The sequence below is a fragment of the Opisthocomus hoazin genome, chromosome 22, assembly GCF_030867145.1.
Source record: "Opisthocomus hoazin isolate bOpiHoa1 chromosome 22, bOpiHoa1.hap1, whole genome shotgun sequence".
Taxonomy (NCBI): domain Eukaryota; kingdom Metazoa; phylum Chordata; class Aves; order Opisthocomiformes; family Opisthocomidae; genus Opisthocomus; species Opisthocomus hoazin.
This window is the reverse complement of record NC_134435.1, coordinates 11,883,111-11,901,651: the sequence shown is the minus strand read 5'-3', so window position 1 is coordinate 11,901,651 and position 18,541 is coordinate 11,883,111. Positions and strand designations below refer to the sequence as shown.

Genomic DNA, 18,541 nt, shown 5'->3' with positions numbered 1-18,541 from the left:
TCAGCTTTGAAGCAGTTTCTGGGCCAGGCAGGGTGGATCTGGGGGCAGGTGGATTGTGGGGACACGGGCAATGTCCTGTGCCTGCTGGTGCTGCTGCTCAGGGCTCGGTGGAAGGGAGGTGGCCGGGTATTTACCGCACAGCATGGCGTGCACCCATGCAGTAATGGCCTCGGTGCTCTGGAGCACCACTGTGACTCCAGAGCAATGGGGCTAGTCAGTGCGCAACTGCAAAGGCAGCAAAGTCACAGCAAAAGCTTGTGGGTGCCCACCACCTCCAGTGACTTGGGAGCCACTGGGCTGCCCACTGAGGGGTCTTCCATCCAAAGGGGACCTTCGGTTGCACTCCTGGGAGATGCCTGGCTGCCCAGGGTCACCAGCGCTGGGCGTTCCCCTGCCTTTTCTGGCAGAAAGAGGCATTTCTCGGGCATTTCTTCAGTGCTGCTGCAGAGGGAACAGCTCGGCAGCCTCTGCCCTCGACATGCCAATCGGGTGAGTAAGTGCTGGGCTGAGGGTGTGTCCTCTTCTCGTAACTGGGCTTCAACGGCAAGCCTCAGTTCAGGGACATCAGCTGTTCCACCCTTGGCGACTGTGCAGTGTTGGGTAAAAATACTTTTCAAGATAAGCTCTTTTTAATTCCTTTTTTTTTTTTTTATTGTTGTAGAAAATTCTAGGAGTTCAAACACACCCAGGAGGCGATACCAGTGCTGCCCAGGGTGGGAGGAGCAAGCGAGCAGGCTCTCAGTCCTGCCTGCGAGGGCTTCGGTACCTGTGCGGGAGGTGCTGCTCGGGCTTTGTCTGACCCAGAAACCGCACTGGGCTCTGACCCATCCTAGGTTTGTTTTCTGGGTTGGTGTTGCTCTGGCCATCGCCTGGTGAAAGATGCTGGAGGGATTCTCCCAGCTCAGTGTCCGATCTGCTGTCTTGAGCTGCAAAGTGCTATAATGCTTTTTCATAACGTACGGTGCCCCCTTGCTCGGGTACAACTGGAAGTTCTGTGTCTTTAAGAGCGCTTAATTTAAGCTATTGCTGTTTCATACATATATATGTGTATTTATTCTCCTGGGCAACCCCAAGCTCACTGAACCCTGCTTCCTCTCCTGCCAGGCAGCCACTTATTACTCGAGCAGCCCAGAAAATGGCCCCAGCCCCTTCTGCGAGCCCTGCTCCCACTCCGGCCGCAACACTTCCCAGACCTGCTGTGCCTAGAGGCAGGATTAGGATGAGCCATGAGAAAAATCAAGGTCACCAGCAAAGCCTTTTAACTTGTGTTGGTCTTTTGCTTTCAAATCTAAGTTTAAATTTAATTTTGCCTGTGCAAATGCTTCTTGAAAGGAAAGATTATGTGGCTTCTGCATGCAGACCTCTTCATTCACGCTGTTTCACCCTGGGGTTTTTTTGATTTTTTTTTTTTTTTTTTTTTTTTTTTTTTTGAAATAGCAACACTCGAACTGTGGTACAAATGTTTGAGGTGTAGCAAGAGCAGGTTATTTTCTCTGTCCATAAACTGGCTGCCCAAATCCACTCCTGTGCGTGCAGCTCGTGCGTCCCTATTGAGCGGCGAAGGAGCCCAGCGCAGTGGCTGGATTTCTTGGCCGTGGTGTTGGAGCTGAGACTGCAGGGCTCTGGCTGAGCTGGAAGGCAGCCGTCGCTCCGTTGTGTTGCTCAGATTGCTAACAGGAGCCAGCGGTGAATTTTGCGTGTGTCTGTGAGGAGTAGTTGCAACTGCCTGTGGAAAACTAAAATGCTGATAGTGCGTAATCCCCAGGATTTGTAACAGCTTTGAGGTGGCGGCAGCAGAAACAGGAGCTCTCCCTCCTGCGTGTCCCCCCGCCAGCAGAGTGGCTGGGCAGCCTCTGCTGAGGAAGTCCCTGGGTTCCTTGTGTGGAGGAAACCGTTATAAACAGGATGTTTGCTCCAGCCCCATTCCAGGCTGCTCGCTGCAGACCCTGCTGTGGGTGCTCAGACCCCCCCCTTGCCTGGATCGAGGGCAGGAGAAGGAGGAAGAGGTGTGGGTGCTCCCCCCGGCTCTAATTAGAGTGGAGGAACCCCTTTCAGGATGTCAGCATTGGGGCAGAGGCCCCCGTGGGTCTCGTATCTCTAGCTCACAAGACCGTAAGAGCTTTCTGGGGACTGGGTGTGTGAAACTTCTGTTTTGTGGTGTTGCTGTGGCTCCGCAGCGAGCCCTGTGCTGGGTCCCAGGTCTTGCAGGTGGCAGGGGGGTTGCTGGGGCTGGCAAAGTGCAGTGCAGGCAGCAGCCCTGTGCGGCGTTGAGAGGTGAAATGCAGCACTGAGATTGGCACTGTCACTAGAGTGGTTACAGCTACAGGGACAGCCCATATATCAAAGCATGTGGAAACAGTCCGAAGCAAAGAGTTAACCTGTTTGCAGCCCTTGGGTAAATCACCAGCCTCCTGGCTGCACAGATGCACAGGCTCTTGTCAGCAGTTCTCTTCTGGTATCCTCCCAGTTCACTCCTCATCATGGCCAGAGTGGCAGGCTGCCCAGCCCGGGGTGTCAGCAGCTGCCCAGCGCTCCCCCTCCGTGCTGCGGGTCTGGGGAGGGTGCCTCTGCAGCCCACGCTCTCCGCCAGCTCCCTGCGTCCCCCAGCTCGCACACAGAGAGGGCCATGTGCTGCTGTCACCGGGCCTGCCTTCCTGCCTGCTTCCATGGGAAAAGGTTTTTCAGGCCGGCCCTTCTCCTGGAAGGACCCGTGCGTGGTGTGTGAGCTATGTGATTGCCAGTTGCATTTATTTAAATCAGATTTTCTGGGCTGAAACGAGCCCATTAGGTTTTTGGATGTTCAGACTATCTGGCCACACCCGTAATTATTCTTTGGCATCTCTGCCCTTGTTGAAAATGCATATTTTTAAGTTTTCCATATTTCCCATATTCCTAGTGCCTGGCTTGCAGCCTGCTGTGCCTGCATAAACATACATGGTCATGCTGGTTCAAATAGACTGGTTTCCTTAATTTTCTCATTGCTCCGTATCCCACACAGATCCAGAGTAGGGTGCATTGTGCTTGGCCCTTCTCCATTTAAAAGCTCCATGTGTGCAACCAGAGCACACTTCAGCTGTGCCAGCCATGCCACTGGTAGGAAACCTCAACGCAGCCTCTGCCCCGGGGGGGACTGCGTTAGGCTCCTGGGGGCTCTGCTGACCAGGGTGGCTGTGGCTGTCACCCAGCCGTCTGCCCTCTCTGTGTCCCCCTGCGAAGTTAAACTTACATTTCTCATTCTGGAGGCTGTGTAAGAGGAGCTATGTGAGATGCCAGGGGACTTTGTTTAGTTGGGACAGAGAGGCAGAAGCTGTAAATCTGCTTGCTGAGCATTAGAAACAAAAGCACCCGGGTCACCTGGATAGCAAAGGCCACATTAGCAGCTGATTCAGGCTGGGTTGTTTGACGTATTGGGACCATTTAGATTCAAGAGCTGAGCCTGGTAGCACAGATGAGCTTCTCACCAGGCCTTCTCTACTGACTGAATATAAGGGAGGCTGTTGCTTGAGCCTGGAGACCCCCCTCTTTGGGCAGGTGAGTTCCCGAGGCGCCTGGATCGGCAGGAGCAGGAGTGGATTGCTCATGTGAGACAAACGAAACCCTGGGCTGTGATTCAATGAGGAGACAGGATCATTTGTATGGGCAGGTTTTCTGCCACCCAGAGCAGCATAAAGCTGCGATACTCAGACTCACATGGGATCAGGTCTCCACTGTCCTTCTGCAGCCACTGCAAACCCTATGGCAGGTTGGATGGTCTGGCGTGGTGATACCACTGTGCAGAGGTGCTGTCGCCAAGCTGGCTGTGCCAGCAGAGCCCCGTGCATGCCCTCGGTCTCCCCGAGCGAGGAAAAGACCTTGCCCTCACAGTTGGCAGGTTGGCGTTGGTGTGGGGCTTGCTTGGGGTTTGCTTCTCACACTTTGCTCTCTGAGGAGCCCAGGACAGGCCGGTGTCTATTGCTGGTGTTAGTCTGCTCTGATGAATGTGATGAGGAACACTGCAAAAAGAGTAATAGAGCCTCCTAGACTTGCACTGGGGTGATGATGGGGCACAGGGGTCCAGCGGGGATCTCCGTGCCTGGGGAGACAGTAGCAGAGGACAATTCTTGCCTTTCTGTTTGCTGGTGAAGCTGCTGATGTCTGGTTCAAGGTATAAACTTGAGCAAGAAAAAACGTGTTGACACGGCCCATTTCTGTGAGGGCTCTGCGGGCTCGCTGGCTTCCTCCCTGCCAGGCTCCTGCTCAACTCTGAGCTGGCACAGATTTATTCTCCTGGTTTACGAATGTTTCAAGTGTCTTCCCAGTTGCTTCTCTATGTCTGCCCGCTTCAAACGCTTCCCCAGCCCTGGCCTCTGGTTATTCTTCTCCGCTTCCTTCGACGGTGCCTGTGTCAGGCTGCCCACCCTGCCTGGCTTTCTTTTCTCGGCATTGTCTTCCCTCTGACTCTTGGACCTGGGCTGATTCTCGAAGAGCAATTCAAGGTTTGCTGCATCCCAGCAGCTGATCCTGCTCCCCCTTCTCCTTCAAAACAAAGCAGTTGCATCTTCCACCTCTGTCCAGGTTGTTAATGGCATTTCCCTTGCCCACATGTAGGAACTGCAGGACAAAAGGGTGGGATGCGGCTCGCCTGGAGCTGCAGGATTAAACCATGGGAAAGAGGGAGCTTGAACCCTCTCCCCTCGGCTCCTGGTCTGGTGCTTAGAGCAGCGCTTAACAACGTGACCTCCACTTCAAGGGCTGAGAGAGTAATGCTGGTGAACATTGCCTTCGGTTCGTTGAGTCGTTGTCCTCAAAATAAACTCTGGCATTTCACCTCTCTGGTATGTTGCCCCATGTCACCTCGACAAGGAGAAGGGCTTGTCGGGGAGGTGAAGCATCTCTTGTCCCTTGTAACCCTTGGCTGGTTGAAATTTTAATCTGTTTATCCGAGCAGCTTCATCTGCCCTGAAGGGGAACGGGGAGCTGGGTCTGGCACCGAGCTCCCCCCTCCGCAGGAAAGGCTCAGGCTGGGTTTGTGCAAAGGTGGGGGGAAGAGGACCTGCATCCCCGAGGTGCTGGGGAGGGACCCACCCCGTGGGTGCTACCCACCCTGCAGGAACGTGGGTGGGCTGAGGGGGCAGGGCAGGCAGCCATGCGGGACTCTGTGCATGTCCCTAGGAGAGAAAAAGCAACAATTTGGTGAATGTACTCAACGTCTGTATTGACATATTTTCCCCTCAAATTGCTCAAAATCAAGAGAGCAATGAACTCCTGAGCAGTGGAGGAGGAAAAAAAAGTAAAAAAAAAAAACCAAAAACAAAACCAAAACAACAACAACAAAAAAACCTGAAGACCCAACAGCCCTCCCTGCCTCTCATTTGCCAAAGAAAATCCAGCCTGATTTCTCCCGGCCACGTCAGCTCCCAGCTATGACAGCTATCTCATCCTCTTGGCAAGGCCACGCTCTGGAGCAGCCCTCGCTCCAAAATGCAGTGGGAAGAGATGTAAACAGAGGCAGCGCGCTGAAGCTGGCTGCTCAGGGTGGCCGTCCAGGTACGGGACATGAGGCCAGGCAGGACTGCGGGAGGTGTCACAGCGATGGGGACAATCTCTCCTGGGTGGTTGCTGCGGGCAGGTGCAGGATCTGGCCCCAGAGTTGGGGTGATCGTTCATGCTGGGGATGCCTGGAGGATGTGTCCTGGGAGCACTGAAGCCTCTGCATCCCCGTGCAGGGAAGGCGTCGAGGCCTGCATGGGGTAAAGGGGCAGCAAAACCCAACACTTTTATCTCCTCTTCCCTATGCGGTGGGCTTTGCTTGGTGAGAAGCGGTCCTGACTTTAGTTCCTCTCTCTTTGTTTCCCCAGATTATGATCGAGTTCTGCCCAGGCGGGGCAGTGGATGCCACCATGCTGGGTGAGTGCAGCGTGCGGTGGCGGTCTCTTCTCCATGCTCGGGGTGATGCCCGCAAGGTGTTTCCAGCCTTCTGGCATGTTTTGAGGGGCAACCTTCAGGCAGACAGCGGACGTGGGTGCCCCAGCTTCTCCAGCTACCGTTTCTCTCCCATGAGTTTGCCTGTTTTCATACCCGGAGCAGAAGGTGTGGCAGCCCCGGGGCATTTTTTGAGCTACTTTGATGTCCTTTTGTGATTTAAATGTTGCTGGGATTAGCAGATCACAAGGCATGGGGGGAAGGGAGAGTCTGGCTGCCAGGGAAAGATAACTTTAAATATTTTATCTGCTGGAGGAATGGGGTGCTGGGATTCTGTTCCCACAGCTTCCCTGGAAGGGCAGCAGGGCTGAGATGTTTAATCTGGGTGCCTGTCATGATGAAGCTCCCAGGATCTTCTTGCTGACTCCTCCGTATGGTAGCATCTGCTTCATCTGGTGAAGCAGCACAAGCATTCGAATAAACTGCAGTTTGCAGTAATTCCAGGAATCTTCCAGGAATCTTCCAGGAATCTGTTTTTAACTCCTCCCTTCCACACAGAGCCACTGGGACCCAGGAGCATGTGGGTGTTCCCCAGAAGAACCCCGGCTGGTGCCACAGCCCCTCCATGCTGGGGCAACTCATTCTAGAGGTCATCATCAAGCAAGTGGAGGAAAAGAAGGTTATCAGTAGTCAGCATGGATTCACCAAGGAGAAATCATGCCTGACCAATCTGATAGCTTTCTATGATGGTGTGACTGGCTGGGTAGATGAGGGGAGAGCAGTGGATGTTGTCTACCTCGACTTCAGCAAGGTTTTCAACACTGTCTCCCATAACATCCTCCTAGGGAAGCTCAGGAAGTGTGGGCTGGATGAGTGGTCGGTGAGGTGGATTGAGAACTGGCTGAATGGCAGAGCTCAGAGGGTTGTCATCAGCGGCGCTGAGTCTAGTTGGAGGCTGGTAACTAGTGGTGTCCCCCAGGGGTCAGTACTGGGCCCAGTCTTGTTTAACTTCATCAACAACCTGGATGAAGAGTTAGAGTGCACCCTCAGCAAGTTTGCTGATGACACAAAACTGGGAGGAGTGGTGGATACACCAGAAGGCTGTGCTGCCATTCAGCATGACCTGGATAGGCTGGAGAGTTGGGCAGAGAGGAACCTGATGAGGTTCAACAAGGACAAGTACAGGGTCCTGCACCTGAGGAGGAACAACCCCATGCACCAGTACAGGCTTGGGGCGGACCTGCTGCAGAGCAGCTCTGCAGAGAGGGACCTGGGTGTCCTGGTGGACGACAGGTTGACCATGAGCCAGCAATGTGCCCTGGCTGCCAAGAAGGCCAATGGGATCCTGGGGTGCATTTAGTGTGGCCAGCACTACTACCACCCCTCTACTCTGCCCTAGTGAGGCCCCATCTGGAGTCCTGTGTCCAGTTCTGGGCTCCCCAGTTCAAGAAAGATGAGCAGCTACTGGAGAGAGTCCAGTGGAAGGCTATGAGGATGGTGAAAGGACTGGAGCATCTCTCCTATGAGGAAAGGCTGAGGGAGCTGGGCTTGTTCAGCCTGAAGAAGAGAAGGCTGAGAGGGGACCTTAGAAATGCTCACAAATATCTGCAGGGTGGGTGTAAGGAGGATGGGGCCAGACTCTTTTCAGTGGTGCCCAGTGACAGGACAAGGGGCAATGGGCACAAACGGAAGCAGAGGAAGTTCCGTCTGAACATGAGGAAGAACTTCTTCCCTCTGAGGGTGATGGAGCCCTGGAACAGGCTGCCCAGGGAGGCTGTGGAGTCTCCTTCTCTGGAGATCTTCAAGACCCGCCTGGACAAGGTCCTGTGCAGCCTGCTGTAGGCGACCCTGCTTTGGCAGGGAGGTTGGACTAGATGACCCACAGAGGTCGCTTCTAAGCCCTTACATTCTGTGGTTTTGTGATTCACATCTGTGTTTGGCCCTGCTGCTGCCTGCAGCCAAGTTCAGCTTCCTCCTCTCTGCAGCACCGTCCTCGCACCAGGCAAGACCCAGCTTGTCTGCGGGGACCCGTTTCCCAAACTGGCAGGGAGCTTGCAGGCATGCCTGGCTCCCTCTCCTCGTCCCCCTCATCCACTATTCCTGGGCCAGATGCCTCAGCCATGCGTGCCCGGGAGGGAGCTATAAACCAGCAGCTCCAAGCAGGCAGGCATTGCATTGCTAGTGCCTGCTTAGGGAATAAATTACCATAACAAGCTGATTTGCACTGGTCTCCTGCTGCTTTGACACATGGACAGTGGTTTTTAAATGGTCTGCTGGGTAGCCCTTGCCTTCCTGCTGCTTGGGTGGAGCATCACTCGAATCCCCATCCTGTTTAACGGCTTGATCTCTCCCCGCAGAGCTGGACCGGGGCCTGACCGAACCCCAGATTCAAGTGATTTGCCGCCAGATGTTGGAAGCCCTCCATTACCTCCACAGCAAAAAGATCATCCACCGTGACCTGAAGGCGGGCAATGTGCTCCTCACCCAGGACGGGGACATCAAGCTCGGTGAGCCACCTAGCACAGGAACACGGCGGGTGCTCGCTTGGCCGAGCTCGGGAGAGCGGGCATGGGCGGTGGTGCTGCTTGGGACCATTGCATGCTGTGCCAACAGCAGCCACATGCCTCTCAGAGCTGGCTTGCAGTGTTCGGCTATGCACAAGCATGGTGGGGGTTGAGGGCTGCGCTCGCTCTCCTGCCCTGCCTGCGGGACATCAGCTGCTTGTCCTCTGGCTGATGAGCTCATCCAGGAAAAGATGGGGGAAAACTTCACGCTGTTTCACGGGAGGTCAAATCTACCATTGAGCTGTGTGCTGTGCTTAGCGCCCAGCCAGGCACTGAGACACCCCAAGCTGCAGCCATGCTCAGGGCCTTGATGCACTTTCCTTTCCTGAATTTGTTTAATCGCTCTTTGAACCCGATTTTTATGCTTTTTGGCCTGCTCAGCATCCTGTGCAGGGTGCCAGTTGGCAAGACTGGGAGCTGGAAGAATTCATCTTCTCTCCAGAGCAGGTCTGGTGGTGACAGGGCAAGTTTTGCCAAAGGGTTGCTTTGCCAACTTGCTATAGGCTTGAGTTAAATTGCCGTCCACCTACTGGCTGGGGGATGAGGAGGTAGCTTTGTCTGTAGGGTTGGGTCAGAAAGGTGCAGATCTCTCTGGACCCTGACAAGGGGTGCCAGCAGCTGTGGGGCGTTTGTGGCATATATCTTGGGATGATGGAGACCAGCCAGCCTGGGGAGATAGAAACCTTTCTGTGACCATGGGCTTTGCTCTGACATAAGAAATGCTCTGCTGGCTTGGGCCAAGGATGACCCACAGTCAGGGACGCCCTCATCCTGGGGTGCAGATGAATAACAGCTCATCCGGAGGTCATCAGAGCCATCTCGTAGAGCAAACTGACCTGGGCTGGGCTTGGTACCCTCTGCAGGTCTTACCAATTTGACTTGGTTTGGGCTGGCTTCAGCAGCTCTCTGTAGAAGGGACAAAATCAGGGGAAAGGCATCATGCAGTGGCTGCTGTGTGTGGGGCTGAAGGGAAGCGAAAGAATGTAGCAGCACTTTGATGTTTCTGGTGTAAAAGGAGACTTCTTGCTACGAAACAGCAATCCTGAAAGTAATCTGCGACAGAGCTGCTGTTGTCTGTTTGTGGAAAAGATCTCGACTTCCATCTAGATACGTAGGGTTTGGGTTACAGTCAGGATGGCTTGTTGCCGTATAGTACATGGGAGGAGAAGGCCCATGGTCGTTGAGTCCCCACAAGCAAATTTAATTTCTGATGCTCAGTTTAGAGGAAACGGCATTTATATCACATTCTTGCTTTAAATATGTGTTTGCTTTTAAATCTGCGTTTCAGCCAAGTGTGCTAATTCAGAAGGGTCTTCTGGTTTTCCTACGGCATCTAATGTTACTGCTCTTTGCAGCTGACTTTGGGGTGTCTGCCAAAAACATGAAAACTTTGCAGAAGCGAGACTCCTTCATCGGGACTCCTTACTGGTGAGTGACCTGCTTGCTAAGAAAGCCTGTGTTCAGGAGGAGCTTCACTCTTCTGAAGATCAGGCTTGCTCAGAAATGGGGAGTTGATGGCCTTTGGGATGTGTTGGACCATGGTGCCTTACCGAGCATGGGTGTGAGGCTTTTAACAAGGAGTCTGGGCCAGTATCCACACGTGCAAGGGTCTCCTGTGTCTGGAGGGAGCTGTGAGCAGCCTCAGTGGTGCAGGAGTGTTGCCTGGTGTCACGGTGCCCTGAACCAGCCAAGGAGTCACCATGCCCCAGGCTTGGAGGAGCAAGGGACACACATGTGCTTGCATGTGTGCACTCACTGCTCCCACCACCCTGGGGGGTGAAGGGGGCTTTGAAGCAACTCCAAGCACATGGGAACAACTCCTCACTCCAGAAATGCAATCTCTAAATCACCCAACTTGCTGAAGGAACGGAATTGGCAAGGGTTAATTTATTGTCTGAAGCAACATTTGCACCAGATGTCAATGGCCTAGGGGTTTCCACGGGCTGCCTGGGCTGTCTCAACTGGTCTGCAGAAGAGGGGAGAGGGTTGGACCCCATGAAAAACATGCTGCTTCTTCTGAAACCCAGACCTGAGAGGAAAGACTGTGTTTTGTGAAATGCTATGGATTATTTGAGGCATTTAATTACTTCTGCGAGGCTCATGTGCATATTTGTGGTGGTGGCGTCATCCCTCACCGTCCCTGCTCCTTGCTCTGCCCCTTGCAGGATGGCCCCAGAGGTGGTGATGTGCGAGACCATGAAGGACACTCCGTACGACTACAAGGCGGACATCTGGTCACTAGGAATCACACTGATCGAAATGGCCCAGATCGAACCGCCCCACCACGAGCTCAACCCCATGAGAGTCCTGCTGAAGATTGCCAAGTCCGACCCCCCCATGCTCAGCTGCCCTTCCAAATGGTGAGGGGTGCTGGGCAGCAAAGCCCGGAGTACACGTCTCCCAACTTCTGCAGTGTATCAAGAGACAAAAAATAGTCTGTCGCAGCGGTGTTGTTTAATTTGAGAACTTAATGTAGGATTCTAGCTGTGTGCTAGGGGCCCCGAGAGCACTGCTGCCTGAAGACGGGCTGCTCAGCGCTGCCTGTGAGTGACCGTGCAGCCGGTGTGCGGGGAGCTGCTGCCCCCCCACAGCCCTGCTGAAGCAAGGGTCATCCCTTGGCTGTTTGCATAACATCCCGATTTTGTATGAAAGGCAAATTTTTCTCTAAACCTAGAGATGGTCAAGAGCTTCAGGATTTCTTTCCTGGAGTCTAGGAAGTCTCTTTTGCATTTAAAAAAATCCCATCAGTTAATTTTTTAATTTTTTTTTTTTTTTTTTAATCGTGACAAAACCTGCTGCGTGATATCCAGCAGCAAATGCCTGAGAGCGCCCTGGAGTCGCAGGCATTGTCGTAGCGGTTCCGGTAGCAGGCAGGAGCCCGCTGCCAAAACCCAGCAAGGCAGGGAGGGAGCCCCTCCTCTGGAGTGGCTCGGAAGCTAGCACTGGATCTCAGAGCTGCGCTTTGCAGGTGGAGGGTGCCCCTCCCATGGGGTTCCCAGTCCTTCAGAGCCGTCCTTTCACACTGCGGCTGTGGGGATGGGTCCTCGAGCATCTTTGGCCACAAGCATCTCCACCCATGGGCTCCCTTCAGAGGGTAGCTGCTGGTGTCCTCTCCTGCCTCCCTGCCTTGGCCATGGGGCACAGCGGCTGGTGCTCAGTCCTGCCGTCTGTTGCCATTACAGGTAAGGCAAAATCTAGTCCCTCACTTGGCCACATTGCTGATTCTCTTACAAATACTTAGCACAGGGTTTCCTGGGCTGGGAGTGAAATGATGATTGTGGCCAGTTGCAGACCTGCAAAGGGATCGAGCGGACACCAGCAGTGTTCAAGGCCTTTCCCTCTTCTGAGTTTCTCGCCCATGACTGTTTTCTAAGGTCCCTGGAGTTCAGAGACTTCCTGAAGATGGCGCTGGACAAGAACCCGGAGACCCGGCCCAGCGCTGCCCAGCTGCTGGAGGTAGGGACCAGCACCAGCCCCTGGGCTGGGTCTGGTTTCAAAAGTTCATAGCACTTTTTCATTCACTAAAATGCTCCAGAAAGGAACAGCAATGTTTTTGCCTTTGGAGCAAACTGCAGAGCCCCTATGGACACCAACTGGAATAGAAATGGCTCCTGTTGCTGAAAAATGCCCACATGGCAACGAACTTGGATTATACCTGGTTATCCCACATTTAAATTCCGCTCCTTTCCTTTCCTCTTGTCCCCTTCAAAAATAAGAGGAGAAACCTGGACGTTGTTTTTCCTGACTGCCTGTGATGCACTTGCTCTGTCGCGCCGGCACGCTGGCTGCACGCTTCCCGCCCTGCGCCGGAGGCAGCGTGCAGCGGTCTCTGCAAACCCGAGGGACTCCCCAGCCTTTTGCTGAAGCTCAACACAAACACCCTGCTGCGTGCACTGATTGATTCGAGCCCAATCTCAGTTAAACTTTTCCCCACGCTCTGTTTGCACCCAGGGGTCCTGCAGACCATCTCTTGCCCCGCTCCTGATGGCACTCTGCGGGCTCAGACCTGCACCCTGGAGCCCAGCCTTGCAGCTGGTGCTTTTGTCTGGGAGATGCTGACAGAAAGCAGCTTTGCAGTCCCTGTGTGCAGAGCTGGTGCTTAACTTCAGCATCATGTTCTCCCTCATACGTGCAACACATGTCTGTAAATTCGTTGGGAGGGCTAAGCCTGGTGACACTGGCAAGAACCACGTCCTTAGGTCTTCACAGTTCTTACAGAGCAAGAAGTGGTCTGTGCATCACCATACCCATGCATTCACTCAGCCGCGAGCTCGCAAAGTCCGTTTTTTGGCCACCTCACGCATGTGCATTGTGCTTGGCTTTTCAGCATCCCTTCGTCAGCAAGGTGACCAGCAACCGGGCCCTGCGTGAGCTGGTGGCCGAGGCCAAGGCTGAGGTGATGGAAGAGATTGAGGACAGTCGGGACGAAGCAGAAGAAGATGACTCGTCAGAGTCTGCCTCGGTGAATGCTCTTGGCCCCATGCTGGCAAGTTTGCCAGTGTGGCTGTGGTGGGGGAAAGAGCCCAGCAACTTTTCTAGGCTGCAAAAGGCTGGTTTACAGCTATTCTGGGCCTCATCAGGCAGAGGGGGAAGTGGTTGCTTGGTCAGGGAGGGGCTGTTTTTCGGTGCCAAGGGCATGGAGAAACAATGATGCTGGCAGATAGCCCAGCTGCCCGCTTGCAGGAGGGGCTTGCAAAAAGTGTTAAAGAAAAAAAAAAAGTGAAAAGTAAAAAGTAGGCCCTCGTACAGGCTGGAGAAGCTGGAGTGGAAGCAATGCCAGCAGCACGTGGTGCAGCGGTGAGGTACCACCAGCTGTAGGAGGGAGCTGGACATATCTGCCCCTGGGCTGGGCCCTTTGAAGGGGACACCTCAAGGCTGCCTGGGCAGCTTTGCTGGGGGACATGCCTTGACCTCCCTCATCTGTGGCAAAGGACAGTGATTAATCCACAGTAGAGTTAGCTATGGGAAAAGGTGTTCCGTATGCAAACTCCTAGGCTGCCTCTTAAGAATATTCAGGTTCTGGAGCTTCCCCACTGTGCTGTTTCCTGCCAGCCAGTGTGCATGGTCCTTGGGATCACAAACCTGGAGAAACATACAAGTATCCCAGAGTAGATGTCCTAAAAGGGAAGATTTCCTCCCAATAACTCTTTAGCTCTGGGTGACTTTGCTCTGAAGTGTGGGGACTTGCAGCTCTTGCAGTTGTGTTAAAGTGGTGGTGCAGAACTCAACACCTTCCCTTCACTGTCTTTCCAGCCCTCTGGTAAGCACAGGCGGGACCCCTCTGAGGTGAGTCAGCTGAGTTTTGATGGAGAGAAGCCTCCAGACTCTTCTCTACCCAAGGCAATGAATGGGCCTGTGGGGACTGGCAAGGAGACTGCAGATGGACAGAGCGACAAAGTCTCAGATAAAAGGATGAGCAGTGACAATGACAAACTGGAGAGCAACCACTCCACGAAAACCCTTGCCAGCTCTGCCACCTCGGCCACCCAGGGCAAGCCAGACATCATCTTGCAGCCTGGACAGCTGGGTAACTCAACAGAAGGGGACAAGCAGCATGGGCCAGGCAGCAAGGCACGGAAGAGTATCGGGGAGCGACCAGGCAGCAGCCACCTGGAGAACTTCACAGAGGAGAAGCTTGCCAACGGGAGCTTGGATCCCCTGACTCCATTCCTCAGCAGCCGATCCAAAGGGGATTCAGATTCTGGCAGCACTTCAGCCTCTGAAAGTATGGACCTCACCATCTCCCTGTCTGCTGACCTGTCCCTCAACAGAGAGAGTGGCTCCATCTCTCTGAAGGTGAGAGTGGTGGGTAGAGGGTGTGGAGAAGGAAGGACCGAAAACCGCTGTTAAAAGATGCTGAGGGTCTTTTTCCATTTTTAGCAAATTCTGTGAAATTCAGATGCTTTCCCTGAGAGGTTGTGCATGAGCGCACTTCAGCCATAGCCCCTTAAATTCTTTCCTGAGAAAGCAGCATGCTGTACTCTAGATGAAGCTGATCTTTGATTACAGGAGGAGAAAGTGAGCTGCCCCTCATCTGCCCTGTGCCTGAAGGTGGGGAGCAGGTTAGAGGCTGGGTGAAGACAGAGGGTCTGGGAAGCTTGCTCTAGCACAGTTCTAAAGAGCACCCAGGTGCTGGCCCAGTGCTGTTTCGCGAGATGACTGGAAAGGCTGATCACAGCGCTTCCAATGTGAACATCCAGGCTTGGAGCTCAGCAGAGAAACACAGGGCCAGCAAGAAGGGACAAAGCCCATCGCTAGGCAAAGTCTTTGATGGTTTGTTTTCCCTGTCTATGGGACACGTGTCCCAGCTGGGCTCAGGGCTGCACAGCACATACTGCTGGGTTAAGCTGTGCCATGGGCATGTGGCATGTCCTCAAGTGAAGCAGAAGCTCTTGGTGGAGCTGCTGCAGGTACACGTGTCCTCTGCTGTTCCAGGCCACTAAAATCTAATGGAAGACTGATGTTTTGTAGCTGTTTTGGGTCCCTGAGAAGTGTGAAGTAACTGTAAGGCTTGCCCAGCTTGTACAGTTGTACATGGTCAGAGCAAGGACAAGTATGAAACTCAAAATGTGATCACCTAAACTTTATCCATTGCCCATCACTCTGCTGCTCTTTCCTAGAACACCTAGTCCCAGGAGAAAGCTTATTTGCTTGGCGTTTCTCTCAATTTTTCCAACCTGCCATACATCTGGCCTGGTTCGTGTCAGCAGTCACTTGCACAAAGACCTCCCAGGTTTCTTGGCTTTTGCTAAAGCTTTCTGGAGGCTGGGAATGCTTGTGAGCCAGAGCCGGCCAGGTCAGCATGGCTTAGAGGAAGAGGCAAAATAACTGGACTGATATTTGCTGAGCTTCAGAAGAGGAAATGTGTGTGACTTGAGGGGGCAGAGTGATGTGTTGCACAAGATCTTTATCCAGTTGTCGGCATGAGTGATAGCTTCCTAGCACAGAAACATGCCCAAAAGCCATTCTCGGCAGAACTTTCCTCCCCTCCTGTCTCCTGCTGTAAGCATGAAAGCCAGCATCCCCCGCAGGAGCCCGCAATCCATGTGGATCCCTAATGAGGGAAGTGTGTTGCTCTTGCATAGCAATTTACCCCTCCTCACTGCCTTTCCCATGACACCTGGTCTGCTTGAAGCCAGCCAAAGGCAAATACGATGCCACATGTGTAATTGCACTCCCCAGTTGGTCCCCTGGAAGGGGAAAGGTGATTTTTGGGCTTTACAGGGAGTAAGTGTCAAGGAGATGGTCATGTTAGATCATGGTTTGAATAGCCCAAGCCAGCAGTAATGCTCAGAACAAGCCAAATGGCACCTCTCTGAGCAAGGCCTTCACGCAGAGCTGTTCTCCAGGAGTGATGCCACTGGAAGGGCCCTGGGAGAGATGCTCTGCTGAAACCTCTGCTTTGCGGAGTGAGCTGTGAGTGCATGGGGGGGTAGGAGGGGGGTCACCAGGCTGCACTGCTCTCTCCTCACCCAAGCTCATTGCCCAGCCTTACTTCGTGGGGTTAAACTCCCCTGCTCTGCCCTTGCTCATGTTCCTGGTGCTGCTGGGTTTCATGCACAGCGTGCCAGGCAGGTTGGAGCAAGCGAAGAGGCAGCAAAGGGTTAAACAATTTCTGGTTGTAAACATTAACTATTATATGCTTTTTACCACAGACTAAACTGCAAAGTTAAGGTGACGCTTTTATTACCAGACTCTTTTCTAGTTGCTTATAGTTTAGGCAAAGAAAAAAGAGTTTTGGCAAAAATTATCCAGATCTTTTCTTTTTTTTAGAAAGATTAGGGGTAAGAAGTCTATGGGTGACTTTGGGAGGCTGAAGCTGGCAGAGAAAACAGTCAGAAATAGGCAGAGGGAGGTGGACAGGGTGTTGAAAATGTAAACCGAACTTTCTCAGATACAACTGTTTCTGGAGGGTGCTCCTTCTTTTGAGTATCTGGCTTGAATTTCTGAAGTCTGACCCACGTGGGTACTGGGAGTTCACAGCTTTAGCTGAAACCCTCGGGAGCTGGAAGAGGCATGCTGGGATGTGTGCTGTGAAGTGTCCTTAGAGTAGGGGCTTAAAGTCAGCATCCCATATGACCACAGTTTCTCAGACTCTTCTCTGGAGAACAATTTACAGGAATGTTTGAAAATACATTTACTTGTGTTCAGGAGAGGATGCTGGCCTGCTACTGAGGGATAACAGAAACGACCCAGAGAAAATTAATAATTCTGGTTTTAGATCTACGTTTGAGTAACTCCATAAATAAGGCAGGAAACTGCTCATTCAACAGTGGGGAAGAGTCTGGGAGCTTCTGGGCACCAGGCACCGGCTCAGCTGCAGCAGCCCCAGCTTGCTGGGCTCAGTCAGGGTTTTGATGGGCACTGGGGCTGGCACAGACAGCTGAATGTTCTCATTTGGAAAATGCAGGAGGTTTAGCCAGGTGTTTCACTTTGAGGCAGTCAGAGCCTTAGTGACCTCAGCTGGTCTGGTGCCAAGCTTTTTGCACCAATTTCTCTGTGTAGGTTGAACCCCTATTATAGAATGTTGTTACACAGCATCCAAGTTGCATGCTTTCAAGAGTTTCTCTGGCTCCCTCATTGCAGCAAGCTCTCCAGGGGCTTGCTTTGGGCCTTGCAGGCTTGTGTGAAGCTCTTCTGCCATCTTCTATATCTATAATGGTCATCACTGTAAGAGCAAGAAGACTTCAGGGAGCCCTTGCTCATTCCATCACTGTGCTTTCGCTGTAGGGCTGCATGATTCAGGTCTTTCATGCCCTTATTTTTTTTTTTTTTGCCAAAGAAACTGAGTCCCTGGACACAGTCCTCCAGCCAAGCTTGGGCTGCTGACCCTGCAGAGGGATGCAAACCCGTTGTGAGAAGGGGATGCTGAGAGAGGATGCGATGCTCCTGGCACTTGTCCCTACCTATGCTAATGAAAGTGAGCCTGGGCTGTGCTTTGTGGAGGTCACAGCAAGGGGCTCAGAGCTGATTGTGATTAGTGAAGTACTGTAATGAAGGCCAGAGGGACACAACCACTGAGCCTCTGGGCTGGCTTGTTTCCCTGTGGCTCCATCCGCAGTCACAGCCTGATGTGGGACCTTGCCTGCCTCGCACCTGCAGGGATGTGGGGGGTACCTGTGGGTCAGATGGCCCAGGAGCATTAAAAGGTATCATTGCAAGCTTCACGTTGTGTTCGTTCCTCAGCACTGCAGTCCAGGGGGGTCTCAGCATCCCCTATCAGGCTGTGCTTTAGTTGGAGGCAGGAGGGAAAGGCCCTTGGGGTGGTGGGTTGCTACTCCTTCAGGTCAGGTTTCTGCAGGGTGGAAATTTCACCATACTGCAGCATGGTAGCAAAGGCTGCGTGGTTTGAATGGCACCTCCAACTCTGCCAATGATATTTTTTTTTTTTTTTTTTTCTCTTCTCTCGATGTAGTTTGCTTGCTTATGTTCTTCATTAACACCGGCATCAAAATTGCTCTGAGGCTTCCAGCTGTAGCACCCCATGCAACAAGCTGGGGAGCTGCTTCACGGCCTCCTCCTTTCCTCCCCTGCCAAACACAGGATTCCCGGATGCACAAGAAGACGCTGAAACGCACCCGCAAGTTTGTGGTGGATGGAGTAGAGGTGAGCGTCACCACCTCGAAGATCATCAGTGAGGATGAGAAGAAGGATGAAGAGATGAGATTTCTCAGGCAAGTGGGTCACTGGGGTGGAGGGAGGGCACAGCACCAAGCCAGGGCAGGGTTTTCTTCTCTGCAAGCAAGTCCAGAAGCGATCTGAAGTCCTCCCATTTTCTGTCTTAGTCCTACTTGGACAGGAGAACTGCCCAGTGTGGGCATCACTTTTTTTAACTTTTTCTTGGCTGGCAGAGGGCTTGCTGTACTGTGTAAGCTGAGCTCTGTTTGCAGGGAAACGAGGGATGCATCTCGGGGAGAAGGTGCAGCAAGGCTGGGACAAGGGAAGCTTGTGTTGTGGCTGGCTCTGTCCTCTGGGGATGACTGAATGTGTCTCCAAGGCTGCAGATGTGCTGGCTCAGTGGAAATAAGCACAGAAATCTTCTCAAGATGCTTCCCTTCCTTTTGTTCTTTTATCTC

At 53.0% G+C, this 18,541-nt stretch overlaps 1 protein-coding gene across 1 annotated transcript in view; it reads left to right on the top strand.

Moving 5' to 3' along the window:
- Window positions 1-18,541, top strand: part of STK10 (serine/threonine kinase 10) — a 51,449-nt gene that overhangs the window by 24,111 nt on the left and 8,797 nt on the right. The window contains exons 3-10 of the mRNA XM_075441873.1: window positions 5,838-5,886; window positions 8,259-8,408; window positions 9,821-9,893; window positions 10,631-10,825; window positions 11,840-11,921; window positions 12,793-12,927; window positions 13,719-14,261; window positions 18,009-18,139. Of these exons, the coding sequence (XP_075297988.1) occupies window positions 5,838-5,886; window positions 8,259-8,408; window positions 9,821-9,893; window positions 10,631-10,825; window positions 11,840-11,921; window positions 12,793-12,927; window positions 13,719-14,261; window positions 18,009-18,139 (1,358 nt within the window). The remainder of the gene's footprint in view (window positions 1-5,837; window positions 5,887-8,258; window positions 8,409-9,820; window positions 9,894-10,630; window positions 10,826-11,839; window positions 11,922-12,792; window positions 12,928-13,718; window positions 14,262-18,008; window positions 18,140-18,541) is intronic.